This window comes from Chlorella variabilis, assembly GCF_000147415.1.
Source record: "Chlorella variabilis unplaced genomic scaffold CHLNCscaffold_26, whole genome shotgun sequence".
In the NCBI taxonomy this organism is placed as follows: Eukaryota; Viridiplantae; Chlorophyta; class Trebouxiophyceae; order Chlorellales; family Chlorellaceae; genus Chlorella; species Chlorella variabilis.
Window position 1 is genome coordinate 508057 of NW_005435062.1, and position 16747 is coordinate 524803.

At 64.6% G+C, this 16747-nt stretch overlaps 5 protein-coding genes across 5 annotated transcripts; 4 read left to right on the forward strand and 1 right to left on the reverse strand.

The window, feature by feature from the left end:
• Nucleotides 1-116: 116 nt before the first annotated feature.
• CHLNCDRAFT_32970 (hypothetical protein) lies at nt 117-3602 on the forward strand. Its single transcript, XM_005843845.1, has 14 exons — nt 117-338; nt 546-697; nt 827-939; nt 1154-1269; nt 1407-1469; nt 1593-1652; nt 1749-1793; nt 1932-2162; nt 2296-2385; nt 2546-2631; nt 2785-2910; nt 3080-3174; nt 3341-3406; nt 3522-3602. The coding sequence occupies exons 1-14, from the start codon at nt 220-222 to the stop codon at nt 3555-3557; spliced, it is 1398 nt and encodes a 465-aa protein (XP_005843907.1). The 5' UTR covers nt 117-219; the 3' UTR covers nt 3558-3602.
• Nucleotides 3603-4322: 720 nt separating this feature from the next.
• CHLNCDRAFT_27478 (hypothetical protein) lies at nt 4323-5369 on the forward strand (the record flags this gene model as incomplete). The annotated part of the gene is made up of 4 exons (XM_005843846.1): nt 4323-4508; nt 4649-4787; nt 4896-5066; nt 5188-5369. 4 exons carry the CDS (start codon nt 4323-4325, stop codon nt 5367-5369), a joined length of 678 nt encoding a protein of 225 aa, XP_005843908.1.
• A 1208-nt stretch (nt 5370-6577) lies between these two features.
• CHLNCDRAFT_27475 (hypothetical protein) lies at nt 6578-8320 on the forward strand (the record flags this gene model as incomplete). Its single annotated transcript, XM_005843847.1, has 8 exons — nt 6578-6714; nt 6866-6926; nt 7065-7151; nt 7275-7426; nt 7535-7661; nt 7768-7871; nt 7997-8069; nt 8192-8320. 8 exons carry the CDS (start codon nt 6578-6580, stop codon nt 8318-8320), a joined length of 870 nt encoding a protein of 289 aa, XP_005843909.1.
• A 464-nt stretch (nt 8321-8784) lies between these two features.
• Nucleotides 8785-9419, reverse strand: CHLNCDRAFT_139780 (hypothetical protein; the record flags this gene model as incomplete). Its single annotated transcript, XM_005843911.1, has 3 exons — nt 8785-8937; nt 9131-9277; nt 9366-9419. The coding sequence occupies 3 exons, from the start codon at nt 9417-9419 to the stop codon at nt 8785-8787; spliced, it is 354 nt and encodes a 117-aa protein (XP_005843973.1).
• Nucleotides 9420-9918: 499 nt separating this feature from the next.
• Nucleotides 9919-11459, forward strand: CHLNCDRAFT_27683 (hypothetical protein; the record flags this gene model as incomplete). The annotated part of the gene is made up of 6 exons (XM_005843848.1): nt 9919-10018; nt 10190-10311; nt 10572-10682; nt 10845-10926; nt 11097-11169; nt 11309-11459. Coding segments are annotated over 6 exons (639 nt in total), but the record flags the coding sequence as incomplete, so codon positions are not given.
• Between the last annotated feature and the right edge of the window lie 5288 nt (nt 11460-16747).

Here is a 16747-nt window from a genome sequence, read left to right on the forward strand (position 1 = left end):
GCGTTCGAGAGGGGGAGTTTCGCGCGCTGGAGGCAAAAGAAAGTTTTCCCAGGGTCGGGTCACGAGTGTGCCCTTTACAGGCACAATGGGCCAACACCACCCAGTCTGAGCGTTCAGGAGGACTTCCACTGCTGCATCGGGGGACTAGCGCCGCGCTTTAACGATCTGGTTCCACTTGGTGAATATAGCGGCCACGCCCACGCTCCTCAGCCAGCCAGCATGCGGACAGCAATCTCTTGCGGTTCTTTGAAGGTAGAATGCAGCGGCGTGGGGCACTGCCCCCCCCATTCTAGACTACAAGCCTGTCAGCTGGCCAGGCACTGCCCTGTGACGCACCGGTGAGCCGCTGGCTGGCTGCGTTCGGGCCCGATGCGTGATGCATTGCAGCGCAAGGCGGCGCTCCACCTAGAAATGGTGGTGTTCCGCCGCCGCCGCTGCCGCCACCCTCGCTGGTGCTTCCGGCGTGGTAGGCTGGGCCTATCCCGCATGGTTCGCCGCGAGCCTCATTGGTCAGCAACCGGCCATCTCTCTTTGCTGCCTTGCAGTAGCGCCAGTACCCCCGCGGCTCCCGCGGCTGCAGCCTGCTTCGGCACCGCCAAGGCGCTGCCACGCCGGCGTCGGCGCCAGCTGGGCCGCGGCCTGGTGGTGCGTGCCGAGCGCGACTTCTACCAGATCCTGGGCGTGGCGCGGGACTCAGGTGGGTCACGTGCGTGCGGTTCATGGCAGCGCACATGCATGCGCTCCGTGGCTGCCCGCATGCCACGTGCTTCCGGATGCGGTGCTGCGGCAGATGACTCTATCCTTCACGCCCCCTCGCGACCCGCAGACAAGAAGACGATCAAGAGCGCCTACCGCCAGCTGGCGCGCAAGTTCCACCCGGATGTGAACAAGGAGTCGGATGCGGAGCAGCGGTTCAAGGACATCTCGGCTGCCTACGAGGTGCGGGCGCCCTGTAGGGGCAGCCTGGGTGGTGCATTTCTTTCGTCAGTATGTGGTCTAGGGGGGCCTGGGTGGCGCATTTGTTTCGTCAGTATGTGGTCAGCTGCTGAGCCGGTGGGGCGGCGCAGCTGGGCAGCGAGATGCCAGCACCACCCGACCAGTGCAGCATGCATGTGTGAGCGACTTGCCCCGGGTCGCTCCGCGCGCCCCGCAGGTGCTGTCGGATGACGAGAAGCGCGGCATCTATGACCGCTTCGGCGAGGCGGGGCTCAAGGGCGGGTTTGCGGGGGCCGGCACTGGCGGCATGGGCGGCATGCAGGGGGACTTCAGGTGGGGGTGCAGCAGCGGGCTTCTCATGCGTGCTTGGCCTTGCTATGGCCGCCGCGAGGGCGTTGAGGACGCATTTCGACACTCGGCCTGTTTCTAAGAGTCGGCTTTTATTTCTTACTTCCTCACCAAAACTGCAGCAATCCATTTGACATCTTTGAGACCTTCTTCGGCGGCGGCATGGGCGGCATGGGCGGCTTTGGGTGCGTGCGCTGGTGTCTTTTTCAGGATGTTGTGTGTAGACAAGCATCCTCAGGAGCGAGTAGCTGTCGTGGCAGTCAGAGAAGTCTGATGGGCCCTCCTCCCGCAACCCCTTGTTCTTGCAGCGGCATGGGCGGCGGCGGGGCGCGGTCACGCAACCGGCCGGTCGCGGGCGACGACCAGCGGTGAGCCTCGTGTGGCCTGCAAAACTTTCCTGCCCTTGCACTGGGGAGCCAGCAGCTCGACTGTGTCTGTCGCGCCTTTGCTGTTCCCTGTTGCAGGTATGACTTGCGGCTGGACTTCACAGAGGCTGTCTTCGGCTGCAAGTGAGTACAGCTAGGAGGGCGCCATGACCTTTGATATCGCTTACTCATTTCTTGAATGCAGCCACCAGGATGGGTGCACGATGCCATTTGGCAGCGCCTCACTCTTGGGCTCTCCCGGGTTGCCTGCTTGGTGTGCAGCAAGGAGATTGAGGTCAGCCGGCTGGAGGACTGCTCAACGTGCGGCGGCACCGGCGTGAAGGCTGGCACCACGGCCAGCACCTGCAGCACGTGCAAGGGCGCGGGGCAGGTGGTGCAGGCGGTGCGCACGCCGCTGGGCATGTTCCAGCAAGTGGCCACCTGCCCAACCTGCGGCGGCACCGGCGAGCAGTTTACACCATGCGGCACGTGCCAGGGCGACGGGCGCGTGCGGTGAGCCTGGCTGGGAATGTCCGCACTGTGTTATTCCAGCTAACAGAGGGATCCAGTCAGTGTTTTTTTGCATGTAGCCCCAGCTCGTCGTCAGTGACGTGCTGGCCGCTTCTGTGCGCCACATGTGCTGCAGTGGCAGCAAGCGCATCTCGCTGCGCGTGCCGCAAGGCGTGGACGAGGGCAGCAGGCTGCGTGTGCGGGGCGAGGGCGATGCGGGGCGGCGGTGAGCTCAGCGCCGCGCCTCGCTGCAGTCCGACCAGCAACCTGCTTGCTGTTGCGGCAGCTCGCTTCGCAATGCCCCATTCTCTGCCACCGCTTCAACAGTGAAGGACGAGCCTGCCAGAGCTGCAGCCCGTCTCATGCCTCTCTCTGCCTGTGTGCAGCAACGGCGAGCCGGGAGACCTGTACGTGTTCATCGGCGTGAAGCCGCACCCGCAGCTGCGCCGCGAGGGCGTCACCATCCACTCTGGTGCGCTGGCGCTGGGCGCCCACGTGCCCACCTGCTGCGCGCCGCACGCGGAGCATACGTCTACACTGCGCTGCTACGGCGCCGGCCCTTTAGCCAGCGTTTTTTCTTCCCCCTGCTCTGGCTCACTCGGTTTGCTGCACCCGGGCTCTGCAGACGTGGAGATCTCGTATGTGGATGCCATCCTGGGCACCACCGTCAAGGTTGCCACCCTGGGCGAAAGGGAGCTGTCGGAGGTGGACCTCAAAATCCCGCCAGGCAAGCCGCCAGGGCGGGCAGCGCGTGGCCAAGCGCTCATGTGCTGCCGCCGCCCCAATCATCCTGCCCGTCGTGCACCTGCTGCCCACCCTTTCTGTGAAGATTGTGCACACCCATGCCTGCGACGGGAGCCTTGTGTGGCCTTTCGTGCCCCTCGTGTCCTGCTGCCTGACTTCTTGTTGCCGTCCTGCAGGCACGCAGCCCGGCACCACGCTGGTCATGTCCAAGCGTGGCGTGCCCAAGCTAGGCACCCAGAACGCAAGAGGCGACCACTTGGTGCATGTCAAGGCACGTGGGCGGCTGCGGGGCCAACCCCCACCTGTCGTGCTCCGGTTACCGAGCGGGGTGTGCTGCCAGCTCTGCGCTGTCAACTGCTTGTGACTGTTCTGCAAGCTCTTGGCTTCCAGACGTGAGCGCGTGCTGGCTCTGGCGGCCCCCACGACTGCTGTTGCAGGTCAAGATCCCCAAGAGCATAGGCAGCGAGGAGCGCAACCTCATGGAGCAGCTGCGCGAGCTGCAGGTAGGCTGGGTGGGGCTGAGCAGCGTGCTCTGTTCCTATGGGTGGCTAATGGAGGGTTGCTGTTTCGCGGGTTGGAAAAAGCAACCACCTGCTTGTGCCTCGCGACTGCGTGCAGGCGGCCAAGCCAGCAGCAAAAGCTGGGTGGTTCTGAGACGGTTTAATTTTCTTGGCGGTTGCCTGTAACAATCAGACGTGCACCACAAAACTCCGCGACATCATGACAGGCTGGCGGCGGGCAAGGAAGGCTTTGCCGGCAAGCATGACGGAGTTGCTGCTGTTCAGGAATCGGGCGCTCTGCTTAAAATTGCGTTGTGTATTCACGTGTGCACCCCCGCGCTCGAGTTCAAGCTTCAAGTTTACCGCACTGTGATCAGGTGGATCCATCTTTGCAACGCCAGCACGCGCAGCCGTTCGATTGAATAGAGGAACAGCGCTTTCGCCGTGAAGTGGCCAGGAGACCATGCAGGAGGCCCTGCACGGTCTCCTCCGCACCATGCAGCCGTGTAACTGTGCTGTGCACACTTCACCATTGGCCAGAATGCTTCCAGGAATCCCTCGCAGTTCTCCTGCACAGCGCCACCGACTGGTCGTTGCGCCGCCACTGGTCGGTTCACCATGCCCCACTGCCGCTTGCTGCAGAAGTATTGCACTAGGACACAGCTATGGATGCTGCAGGGGTGGATGAGGAGGGCAACGTGAGCTTCAAAGCCATGCTTTGTCTCGTGCTTAAGTGTCGGGCAGAGTTTACAGCGCCGCGTGTTGCTCGGGATACAAAGCACGGCATGCAACCGTCATTGCAGGTATTCCAGTCTCCAGAGGAGCTGTGGGAGCAAGCCAAACAGGGCAGTAAAGTCCCAGAGGTGGGGTGCTGGCCCTGGGACACATCGCGGTTGCTCGTGCCGATGGCGACAAAGCCATGGGGCTGCGCTCGACTTTGTGTCCTGAATCCTGTGCCTTGCCTTGCTTTGCTCTGCTGCCGCAGTGGTACACTACGGCCGTCGATTATTGGGACAAGCAGGAGGCGAGCGTGAATGGCGTGCTGGGCGGCTATGGCCACCTCACCACTGCCGACGTGCGTGACAGCCGCGCCTTCCTCCAGAAGGTGAGACCAGGGTGAACGGGGCTGACTCATGAAAGCATGCTCTGGCTGAAGATGAAGCAGAGGGGGCCGGGGCATGAGTTGGGCAACAGCGCCAACCTGCACTGATTTGGCTGCATGGGGAATGTTGCCTGCATGCACAGGCGTATGGCACTCCGTTGGCAGAGGCCGAGGCAGGAAAGCGTCGCTTAGTGGCACTAGACTGCGGCGCGGGCGTGGGGAGAGTGTCAGAACAGCTGCTGCTGCACCACTTTCAAGAGGTCGACCTAGTGGAGCCCTCAGGTGAGCAGCTGCCCTCATGCCCATGACCCCCAGGCCCAGGCCCAAGACCATCACCCCGCCTGCCACCCCTTGCTGTTCTTCTTGCTGTTCTTCAATCACTGCCTGCAGCACACCTGCTGGACACAGCACGAAAGAGCCTGGGCGGCCGCGGCAAGCATGGGTGGCCGCGGGGCCACAAAGCCGTCAACTTTTACCAGGCAGGAATCGAGCAGCACCATCCAGAGCCGGGGCGGTACGATGTGGTGTGGCTGCAGTGGGCAGCGCTGTACCTCACTGATGGTGAGCATTTTCTAAAAGGAATGAGAATGCCTTTGATGCGATTGCCTGCTTGGCAGGCTGTTTGAACGGCCTGCGCCTGCCTGCCTACCTGCCTGCCTCCTGCCTGCCTGCCTGCCTGCAGAGGACTTGATCGCCTTTCTGCAGCGCTCGGCGGCGGCGCTCAAGCCTGGCGGCGTGCTGTTTGTCAAGGAGAACGTCTGTGAGCGGGGGTTCATCGTGGACAGCTCGGATGCCTCCGTCACCAGGCATGCCTGCCGCAGGCCAAGCATGGCAGCGAGCCCATGCTGTGCAGCTTGCTGTTGAGCTTTGGTCACCGGCCTGGCTGGAGCTGCACCTTCAAGCTGCCACCCCCACACCATCAAGCACTGCATCCCCGTGGACCTGTCCGCAGGTCTCATCAGTACTATGTGCAGCTGTTCGACCGAGCAGGACTGCGCATGACGCACACGGCGCTGCAGAAAGACTTTCCAAAGGGGCTCTTCAAAGGTGGGGCACCACTGGCGCCAGCCCAGACCGGAGCGAGGTTGAGCCTGCAGCTGCCTCTGTTGTCTGACATGCGGCCAGTTATATGAAAAGTTGCTGGCTGCCTGCAGTGCGGATGTATGCGGCGAGCCCGAGATGACGCCAGGGTTGCAGCTTCATGGAGGTCTTGCAGAACTTGCGACAAGTGATTGTAACTGGTGCAAGGCCTGCAGATGACCTGCAGAGAGTGTGTGGTTAAAGTTCAGCGAGAGTGCAACAATCGGCAAAAGGGATGCCTATGAAATCAGGCTCTGAGGGGAAATGTGTCTACTCGTCTCCCACCGTGGGTCCACGGGCGTTCTGCTTTCAACGCTTTGGTCTCCCACCTCGCGAATAATGAATGTGGCACGGTGATCGCAAATCAGTCCGACTAGCTCTTCTATCGCAGCCTTGCGAAGGCCGTCGGTGGCCTCACGCGGCTCTTTGCAACTGTCGCAATGTTGGTGCAAAGGCCGATTAGGCAGCGGAATGTGCAGGAGAATGGCACGCTTCACTCGCCTCCGTCGCCGCCGTCGCCGCCGTTGCCGCCCGCACCTGCCCGCCAGACCGGGGCCCCAGTCGCAACCCGGTTCCCCCTGGAACCTGGCGGCGCGCTGGGGTACCTGATATGGGCTTGGTGGCAGGCGTTTGCGGTGCTAGTGTCTGTGCCACTGGCCCTCATGCTACTGATCCAGTTCATCGTCAAGTGAGTTGCTCATAGATCTGGCGCCACACCCGCCCCCATTCCACGCTTTATTCGTGAGTTTCTCTAAAGCTCAACCCTTGCCGCTCTACCTGCCTACAGCCCCCGCAAGGCGCTGCATCGCAAGGATCGCACCCTCATGCAGCTGCCCGACCCGCTGCCTGGCCTCAGCCATGAGTGGATTGAGACGCAGCCTGGTGTCAAGTGCGCGCCCAGTGGTTGCTTAGCATCAGCAAGCTGCAAGCCACCACCTCGCCTGTTGTAGCTGGGGCCCAGGAGGAGGACCCCCTTCAGCGCCATTATTCACATGCCATGTCCCTCTCCCGTGCCTGGCAGGCTGCACGTGGTGCGTACCAGCAGGCAAAGCGGAAAACCAATCATGCTCATGGTGCACGGTTTCCCAGAGGCATGGTTCACCTGGTCCAAGCAGATGGCCGAGTTTAGGTGCGGGCAGGCCTGCCCATTGCTTTCTTGCAGCCCTCCTTGCAATAATCCCGCTCACCTTGAACGGCAAGTCAAGCGCAATGGGCACACCGCTGCCATGCTGTGTTGATGCATACACAAACACCACCCTTGTGCTGCCTACACCTGGCAGGGACGAGTTTGAGGTGGTAGCCATCGACATGCGAGGCTACGGAGAGTCCAGCAAGCCCGAGGTGCAGTGTGGCTGCCGGGCTGGGCTCATGGTGCTGCAAGCGGATGAGCGCCATTCTGCCAGCCTGCCGGTGTATGGCACCCAGGCCCTAATCGCAAGTGACTTTCTTAGCACCTCTCTGTGCACACATGCCACGCAGGGTTGGCTGGCATACCACCAATACCTCCTGCTGGTGGACCTTCAAATAGTCACGGAGCGCCTGCTGCGAGAGAGTGGGCAGAAGCAGGTGCACCTTTTGTGTGGAGAATAGCCTCGCTGCTAACAACAAGCTACAGTGTTGACCACTAACCTCTGTTGACAATGCCCCTCTCAAAGTCACGCCCTGGGCACGCGCCACCTCCCCATGCAGTTGGCGCTGGTGGGCCACGACTGGGGTGCGCACATGTGCTGGTGCCTGGCCTACACGGCTCCCCACCTTTTCTCTCATCTGGTTCCGCTGTGTGCACCCCACCCGGGGCTTTACCACCAAAACCGCGATCTGTTGCAGAGAATCCGCCATGGGTAGGTGTTGCGTTGTCATGCATTTCTGTCGGTTGCCACATCAGTTTTGCAGCAGGGCAGAGGTCACTGGGCTGATGTGTCCCATGCCGCCCTGCCCTTTTGGACCAGGTATGTGCTTACTTTCCAGCTGCCCTGGTTCGGAGAGGCGCTGATGTGCGCCAACGATTATGCTATGCTGGAGGGTGTCCTAACAAAGGGACCGGGGGCCTGCATTGCTGGCGCTATTACGCCAGAGGTGAGCTGATGGTGCTTGCTGTGGCAATATCAATATCTTCTGGAAGGAACGGTGTTGGAGTTGTTGCTTCCCTAGCGTCATTCAACCTGTGGGATACTATTTGCAGTACATGGAGCGCTACAAGCAGGCTTTTGGACGCCCTGGTGTGCCAACTGCTGCCCTGAACTACTACAGGGCCGTGAATAACTCCCGCTTCCCAACCTATGCGCTGTACCGGTAGGCGGCATACTGCGACTGAAGATGGGAGATGGGACCCACCACTCTTGCGTGTGCCAATCCCGAAGCGTGCATGGTTGCCGGCTTCGTTGCGCGCCTCTGCGCTGCCTGCTGCGCAGGACATTGCGGCGCAAGTTAAGTGTGCCCACACTGTTGCTTTGGGGTGGGAAGGACCCAAACCTGGGGATGGGGGTGAGCGCTCCTGCAACCTCCACTCGCGACCGCCACATGCTGCTCCTGGATGCCTCTGGCACTCGCTGGGCTGGTGATCCTGGCGGCCCCCGACCCCTTGCGCCATCTAACCACTTCTGCAGCTGCTGCGCAACACGGACAAGTACGTTGATGACTTGCGCATCGAGGTGCTGAACGACAGCACCCACTGGATGCTGCACGATTGCCCCGCCGAAGTGAACCGCCTGCTGCGGGGGTTCCTGCAACAATGAGGGCAGACATCGCAAAAGGCGATGGAGGATGGTATGGGCGCCGCGTTGATGGGAGCCTTTGGATCCACAGGGACAATCATCTTGGAGGAGTGGGTGGGTTGGGAGGGTCTGTTGGGCACCCTACTAGTAAGGGCTACTGCTGGTTGATCCTAATCTCCACCTAAATCTCCACGCACTAGGGTTCCAGAGAGAAGGGGCGCACCGTCATGTCCTTGTCTCGGCCTAAACCATCTGTCGCGTCATACACCAAGGCTACAGCTTTGAATGCTGTGAGTGCAGCCACTGACTCTCCAGACTAAAGTGCAACTCACTGTTTCTCAGTGCACATTATGCACCGTTGTTCGGCTGTAAACGCGTAAACTATATATAATTCATTCATAGCTGACTAACCTAAGTGCTGTGCATGATCATCCTCGATGACGTCACGGCTTGCCAAACACGCTTGGCGCTGCCCTGCCAGCCAGCTAGTGCGCCAGCCACACGTACACAAGGAAGAGCAGCACGGCGACGCCGCCCGCCACGTAGACCATGCGCCGCTTGTGCGGCTCCGCCATGACCTTGGACATCTTGTCTGCTGTGGCCCGCAGGCTGAGCTGCACGCCGCCCATGCTCATGGACTGCACAGCGGCAGCAGCAGCGGGCGACACGGGTCGGCGGCATGAGGGCGAGAGCTCCCTGGCCTCGCCACGGAACACCACCGCCGGAACCCAGCCTGTGCTGCGTCATTAAACAGTGTGCATGCATCGCAAACGGCGCAGTACGCTCATGCAACGGTAGCACCGAGCCGCAGGGCAGGGCAGCACCACGCACCATGTTGTCCAGCAGGCGGTGCTGCGACTCCACCTCCCCGTGGATGCCGGTGGTGACGCCACGCAGCGCACCCACGCGCTCGCTCAGCGCCGCTATGCCCCTGTCGTTTTCGGCCTCCAGAGCCTCCAGATCCACGTGGGAGTGGTCCTGCAGCCAGGGGGGGCGTTTGGTGCTGGGTGGCGTCGACGGCAGGGAAGGTGACGGCAACGGCGGCGGCGGCAGCGGCGGTGGCAACCTGCGACCCGGTGCCGGGGGCCCCTGCTGCTCCAAACAGGGGCTGTCGCTTCATCCCTCCCCCCGCAGCCGGCCTGTGCCGGGAAGCCCCAGCGCTGGGCACTGCTGAAGAAGACAGCTGGGTGGCTCTGCTTGCTGGTTCAGGCGCACGCCAGTGCTGATGAGCAGTCAACTGCAGGTCCCGGGGGCCCTTGCAGCCAAGTTTGGAACAGTACTGCTAATGTACCGGCACGAACTACGGGTGTCCTGCGTGCCGCATCGCCTCCATCGGCATTTCACTCGGCATACAGGAGACGAGGCGACCCATTCATGAGGGCAACAATGCGGTGGCATTCGGCGGCATTGCAGCGCCGAGGCAGCCTTGCAGTGCGTCCTGCGCGAGGCGCACGGCTCTTCTGCACAGCCATGGCCCCGCCCAAGCAGCAAATGCTGGTCAGTGGGCGGCTGGGCCGGAACTGTGCCGCCAGTCGGCGGGCCAAGCTTGCCCGCCTGTTTGCGCACCGTTGCTTGCTCCCTGCTGCCCATGCCTCAACCGCGACTTCTCGGCCCTTGCCGTGCAGATTTACGTGCCGCCACATCCGCTTGTTAAGCACTGGCTGGCAGTTCTGCGGACCAAGGACACTCCCTCCTCCATCTTCCGCTCAGCCGCCAGCGGTGAGCCAGTCCACCACCACACTGGGCGCCGTGCTGCTGCCTGCCCTGTCCAGCCCTCTCTCTGCCACTAGAGAGCCTGTGACGCGAGCTTTGCCGAAGGCCTGACAGTCTGGCCAGCCGCTTGTCGGTCCGTTGCAAGCATGCGGCCCTGTGTCACCTGTTCGGGCGCAGAGCTGGGGCGCATACTCGTGTACGAGGCGGCCCGCGATTGGCTGCCCACGATAGACGGCCAGGTGCAGACGCCGCTGGGTGTCGCGGATGCCACGTTTGTGGACCCCATGCAGCCCATCAAGGTGCGCTGCGGCCTGTTGGGTGGGCAGGCAGACGGGCTGCAAGACCACGCATGATGTTGATGGCAGGGAAGCGGCTGCCAGGCCGCACTGGCAGGGCGCCTCGACCTCCACGCCTGCCTGCCGTTCCGGCCTGCAAGGAAAAGCTCAAGTCTCTGGCGTCTTACTGGCCGGCATGTGCCGCGGTCTCGGTTGAATCGGCGCCACGGCGCTCACACCTGTACTGCTGCCTGCCTGCCTCCCTGCCTGCCCCCTGGGCGCAGGTGGTCCCCATCCTGCGGGCGGGGCTGGTCCTGCTGGAGCAGACCGCCACGCTGCTGCCCGTCACGCAGACCTACCATGTGGGCTACGTGCGCAACGACGACACACTTGAGGTGGGCAGCAGGGGCGGCAGCCGCGGTTGGCGCAGACGGCGGGGGAGAGGGGGAGGTGCTGCCGCTTTGGTGCCGCTCCGGCGCTCTGCTGCACGCCCCCGTTCCCCCTTCCTGCTCGCCTGCCTGTCACGTTGATGCCCCAGCACCCCGTGCGCCCCGCAGGCCTCCTGCTACTTGAACAAGCTGCCGCCTAGCTTCGGACCCGAGGACCGCATCCTCGTGTCTGACCCCATGTTGGCAACAGGTGTGGCGGCCGGGATGTGTATGTGGTGACGCCAGCCATGCGGCAGCACAGGCGGCTGTGCAGCGGCGACAGAGGCATCTGCGGGATGCGGTCTGCAGCGGCACAGCCGTCGTGTCACTTGTCACACCCTGCGCATGGCGTGTGTGCCCGGCTGGCTGGCTGGCCCGCAGGCGGCACCCTGGCGCAGGTGGTCGAGGACGTAGTGGGGCGCGGCGCCTCGCCCAGCATGATACGCGTCGTCAGGTGCGGCTCCCGGACCCCCCAGAACCAGCCTGTGCTGCCCTCTCTGCTGCTGCCTGCCGCATCCTGTGGCTCCCCCTCCGCTGCTCCACCTCGCCAACAGCCAGCCTGCCCGCCGCCCGCTCTGCCCCCCGTTCGGCAGCATCGTGTGCGCGCCGCCGGCGCTCAAGCTGCTGGGCGAGCGGTACCCGGGCCTCACCATCTACACCGCCATGATAGACGCGGAGCTGGATGAGCGCGGCTACATCGTGCCGGGGCTTGGTGACGCGGGCGACCGAGCCTTCAACACTTGAATTTTTTGACATTATATTTTATGGACGACTGCTGCAAGTGCTGCATCCTTCCAATGCTTCCTCGCTGCGCTGAGAGAGCCCGAGTCCAGTGGCCCTCACCGCCGCGTCCGAGCGCGGCAGTTGCACGCACTGCTTGCCCACCACGGCCGCCAACTCATGCCGCCTGCCTGCACCGCCGCTGCCCAGTTATTGAGTGTTTGGCTCCACGTCCCAGCCACGCATTTGTTATGCGCCTGCTGGCTGCTGCAGGCCACCCCCAGTGTGGCCAGGTGGGGTGAAGGGTGGTGAAGCAGGGGCTCCGGTAAGATCAAAACTGATTTCAGCTTAGCAGTGATCAGCAATGCATTTACACACCCGCAACCCACCCCACAATGCGTCCAAGTGGCCATTCTCAGCCGGCAGATTGCGGGAAGAAAGTGGGCATGTTTACGCCAAGCGCGCGTGGGGCATGCAAGGGTGCGCACTCTCTCTGGGCGTATAGGCATGGCCTCCTTGCACTCAGTGCACGCATCAGGTTGGTTGCCGCGGACTCCCTCCGGGGGCGACGCTCCGTTTGTCTCTGTGCGCTATGCGTTTTAGCGAGTCGGGTTGCCCGGGAGCATCGTAGGATACCAAATGCTGCCGAATCGAACCGTGCCGCTGCATTGGGGCCTGCCGCCGCCGCGGAGCTCGCAGCCACAAGCCGGCCCGCCCGCATGCTGCCGCCGCCTGAGGGGCCTTATCATCCCCTTGCTCCCGGTTGTTGCTGATACCACTCCATGCTGTGGCAGCGCCCTGTGGTGCTACTGCTGCCATCATTCTGCCTTGCAAGGCTCCCGGCCTGCAGCAGTCCTACGAGCCTTGTATGCCGCCTGCTTGCCGCGTGCCGCAGATGACAGCCAGCCAGCCGACGTGTCGGGGGCTCTTGCTGGCCTGCACCTGGCTCCTGACGGCACCTTCGCCAGGTGCGCCTGCTTGCAGCCCACCCCAGCCAACTTGCGCCTGGTCCCCCGCTGGTACACTCCATCTGCCACTTGCACTCCCCTTCGGCTAGCTTTGGCTTGCCCCCTGCGAAACAAAACTCCGAGCTAACAGGAATGGGGCCCATCTTGCTGCTCAAAGTAAAATCAGTGCCGGCTCAAACTTGCTGACTGTATGCCATCGGTTGTCCTTTTTCCTGCCACTGCAGCGGTGGTGTGACCCAGAGCGCGCTGGATGCATTCCTAGACGGCCAGGTGCCAGACTGGACCGCCGGCGCGCAGCAGCAGCAGCAGCAGCACCACCAGTGGGGGCAGGACACAGGAGCTCATGCCGCCGCTGCTGCCGCCCTTCAGCCGGGGGCGGTGCCCCTCCAGCACCAGCCCGCGCAGCAGTTCTCCAGCCTGGCGCAGGCGGCGGAGGCCATCGGTCTAACGCAGCCCGGCGCCGCGGGGTTGGCGCTGCACGCCAGCATTACCTTGCAGTCGAGCTTGCGGCGCGAGGGCAGCGGCGCGGCGGCTGCCACGCAGGCGCAGGCCGCTATGATGCAGGGTGGCGCCCAGCAGTCGGCACCCTCAGTGGAGTCCACCCAACAACTGATTCAGCAGCAGCAGATGCAGCAGCAAGCACAGCAGCAGCAGCAGCAGCAGCAGCAGATGCAGCAGCAGATGCAGCAGCAAGCACAGCAGCAGCAGCAGCAGCAACAGCAGATGCAGCAGCAAGCACAGCAGCAGCAGCAGCAAGCGCAGCAGGCGCAGCAAGCGCAGCAGCAGCACGTGCAGCAGCAGCTGGCTGTCCTGGTTGCGCAGCAGCAGCAGGCACAGGCGCAACACGCGCAGGCGCAGCAGCTGGCGCTTCAGCAGCAGCATGCTGCGCAGCACATTGCTCTCCAGCAGCAGCAGGCGGCGCAGCAGCAGGCGCTGCAGGCGCAGCAGCAGCACCTGCAGCAGCAGCAGCACCAGGTGCAGCAGCAGCTGGCTGCGCTCGTGGCGCACCAGCAGCAGGGGCAGCAGGCGGCCGCCGCCGCGGGCGGCTCGCTGCAGCTGGGGCCCGTGCAAAACGTTCATGTGCAGGTGATTGCGCGCATGCTGACCCGGGTTCTGGGGGCTGTCTGCGTGCGAGGGATTCGCAGGCACCGGTGCAGCGTTTTGCGCAACGCGATCGTCTCATCTGACACGGCGCCACACTCTGCTTGTGCTGCCTGCGCTGCTGCAGCTGCTCCCCGCGCCAGCACCGGACGCGCTGCAGGCCGGCCCGCCCGCGGCCGCGGCACCCGACGCGGCTGCGGCGGCGGCGGCGCAGGCCAGCGCGATACGCCGCATCGGATCCGCCGTCACGCTGCTGCCCCGCACCAACTCCGCCTCGGTGCTGCTGCCGCGCAGCAGCTCCACAGCCTCGTCAGCCGCCGCGGCGGCGTACGCCGCCGTGCAGCAGCTGAGCAGCGAGGGCGCGGTGGGCTGCATGCAGCCCGCGGCGGTCCCGCTCCCGCCGCCCTCGCTGCCCGTGCAGCACCAGGCGCGCCAGGTGCAGCCTGCCGCCCAGCCCCAGCTGGGGACGCTGATGGCGGCGGGGGCTGCCGGGATGGGCGCCCCACAGCTGCCCCTGCAGCTCCAGCAGCCGCAGCAGCAGGTGCTGGCGCAGGCGCAGGTGCCGGTGCCGGCCCCCCTGCCGGCGCGCCTGCTGGCGCCGGTGCAGCAGCTGCCCCTGCCAGCCTCGCCGCCGCAGCTGGGCTCGCCCACGGGCCCCTCCCTGCTGGGGCAGGCGATGCAGGCGCAGGCGCAGTCGACTGCACTCACGGGCCCCATCGCTGGCCTCACCCTGGCGCCGCAGCATCAGCACCCGCAGGCGCCGGCGCCGGCGGGCGGCGCCTCGATGGCGGCGGCCAGCAGCCAGCAGCCTGCTGGGACCGCGCTGGTGGGCAGCCCGCAGCAGCAGGCCGGCGCCTTGTCAGCAGAGATTGCAGCCACGCACCAGCTGGTGGCCAACGCAGCAGCCCAGCAGCAGCAGCTGCTGCTGTCCTCCGCCTCCGCCCTCAACAGCGGCAGCGCCAACAGCGGCGGCAGCGGCGGCGCCGCGCCCGCCGCCGCCGCCGCCGCGCACGCCATGCTCGCCGCCCAGTCCATCCTGTCGCCAGCGCAGCCGCTGGCAGACCCCCTGACTGCGGCGATGCTGCACACAGCCAGCAGCCCGCCCGGTGCTGCCCAGCAGCAGCAGCAGCGGCAGCAGCCGCAGCAGCTGCTGCATGTTGACGTGGAGCAGCTGCATTCGGCGCAGCTGGAGGCCGGGTGGGACGGCTCCAGCCAGCTGCCGCTGCTGGACAAGGTTGCCAGCGGGGTGGGCAGCAGCGTGGTGCGGTTTGCAGACGACCCTCACGCCGCGCCCGCAGCCGTGGCAGCCAGCCCGCCCGACGGCGGCCTGCCCTGCCGGCCCTCCCACAAGCGCGAGCGCAGCATGCGGTCAGCCAACCCAGCCCTGGCCGACCCAGGCACCGCCCCTGCCGACAAGCAAGCCAAGGCTGAGGACTGGGGCCACGCCGGGGACGGCCAGCAGCTGCTGGCAGACGGAGGCGACGCTCTCGGTCAGTGCTGCTGCCGCGGTTCTGCCTGCCACGCCCCGCACGCACGCCTGCTTGCAGCGTGCATTCGGGTGGTCCCTGTGCCGCGCTGTTTTGGGGGTTCAGGCAGGCCGCTGCTGCTGCTGCTGCTGCTGCCCCTCACGCGCCAGCCTGCTGTGTCCCTCGCCCCGTGCCTGCCCGCCATTCCAGCAGGCGGCGGCTTTATGGAGCTCCTGGGCTTCGACTCTGGCAGCCTGGAGCTGGATGCCAGCGGGCTGCTGCTGGGCTACCCCCCGCCGGCAGGTGCCGCGCCTGGGGAGCCAGCCGGGGCCGACCCCACATCGCCCACCGCCCTGTCTGTCGCCTCAGCCGTCAGGCCAGCCCGCCAGGCGGCAACCGAGTGCAGCCAGCACTCAGGCGGCGCGCGGCCCAGGCAGCGCCGCGCCGGCCAGTGAGAAGACCACATTCTAGGAGCAGCCTCATTGTCTATACGTTTGCACTGCCAAACTGACCTGCTTTTCTGCACTCCCTCATTCGAGTCATAGTTTTGGGGGACACCATTCCTCCCTTTCCACAAGTTATGCACGTCATCTCCACGCCAAGTTTTTTTCTCCACAAGTTATGCACGTCCACACCAGCCCTTCCCCATTGCTTCTGTTTGTGTGTTTTCGCTGATAGTTGAGAGCACGCGTCAAGTGAGTTGAGAGCACGCGTCAAGTCTGTACAGCACGTCAAGCAACAATGGGAGAGCAGCGTTGGAGGTGAACAGGTGCACGCAGCCACCTCAGTCATGCAGAAGGCAGCGCTACTTTGGTGGGCTGCTCCGCCAGCCCTCTGCCACCAGACAGCCACTCTGCCAGCCGGCGCCGCTGCTGCTCTGCAATGAACCGTGCCACGGCTGCAGCAGGCATCGGCGGCTGCCATGCGGGGTGTGCCTCTGGCGCCGCCGCCGACTCAGCATGCTCCGCCGCTGCCGCGGCCAGCGCAGGTGGCCCACCCAGCCGCTCCACCGCCGCTGCCAACAGCTGCTGGCCCAGGGTGGCTTCGACCCGCTGCTCCGGCCCCTGCTGCGTCTCCTCTCCTGCGCCTGCCTCGGTGTCGGCGCCGCCGCCTGGGCGCCGCGGCAGCAGTGGGCGGAAGACATCCCTCAGCAGCTCGTTGTGCCAGCGGTACCTCTCCAGCGCATCCTCAACCTGCAGCAAACTGGGTGTGCTTATTTGTGTCGGCGGGGGCTGCTGACTCAGCTGACCATGGGCTGGTTGGCGGGCAATGCCGTGGGTGCCGAAAAAGGCTGCGCAAGGCACACATGAGAGTCCACCGCCTCAGCAAGACCAGGCTAGCTGCCCGGTCGAAGAAAGAAAGAAAGAAAGAAGGAAAGAAAGAAAGAACGGCTCGCCTGACGGAGGCTCATGGCGGCGTTGTGGCGGCTTGTGGCGCAGCGGCGCAGGTGGGCGGGGTCGGCCTGCGCCCCCTGCTGCTGCTTCTCAAGCAGCAGGCGCGCCGCCGCCTGCTGAAGCAGCACGTGCTGCGCCAGCGCCGCCGCTTGCTCGCCGCTCAGCCGCGCCCGCGAGGCACGCCCCTGGACCTGCTGCTCGGGCTGGGTGGGCTCAGGGACCCGTGCCTCATCGCCGGCGGCAGCATTGCTGGCCTCTGGGCTGCCCGTCATCGCTCGCCGGTGAAATGCGAGGGATGTGGCAGAAGAGTCCAGCTCAGAACCCCAGGGTCGCTGGGTCGAAGGTAGTGGTGCTGCTGCAACACACGGCGTCGAGTCCAGTCA

Bases quoted from the DNA above. Each gene is read 5' to 3' on its own strand.
- CHLNCDRAFT_32970 (XM_005843845.1), top strand. From the start codon at position 220: ATGCGGACAGCAATCTCTTGCGGTTCTTTGAAGGTAGAATGCAGCGGC. The intron at 698-826 runs GTGGGTCACGTG...CGCGACCCGCAG, and splicing joins GGGCGTGGCGCGGGACTCAG to ACAAGAAGACGATCAAGAGC. The intron at 2,386-2,545 runs GTGAGCTCAGCG...GCCTGTGTGCAG, and splicing joins GAGGGCGATGCGGGGCGGCG to CAACGGCGAGCCGGGAGACC.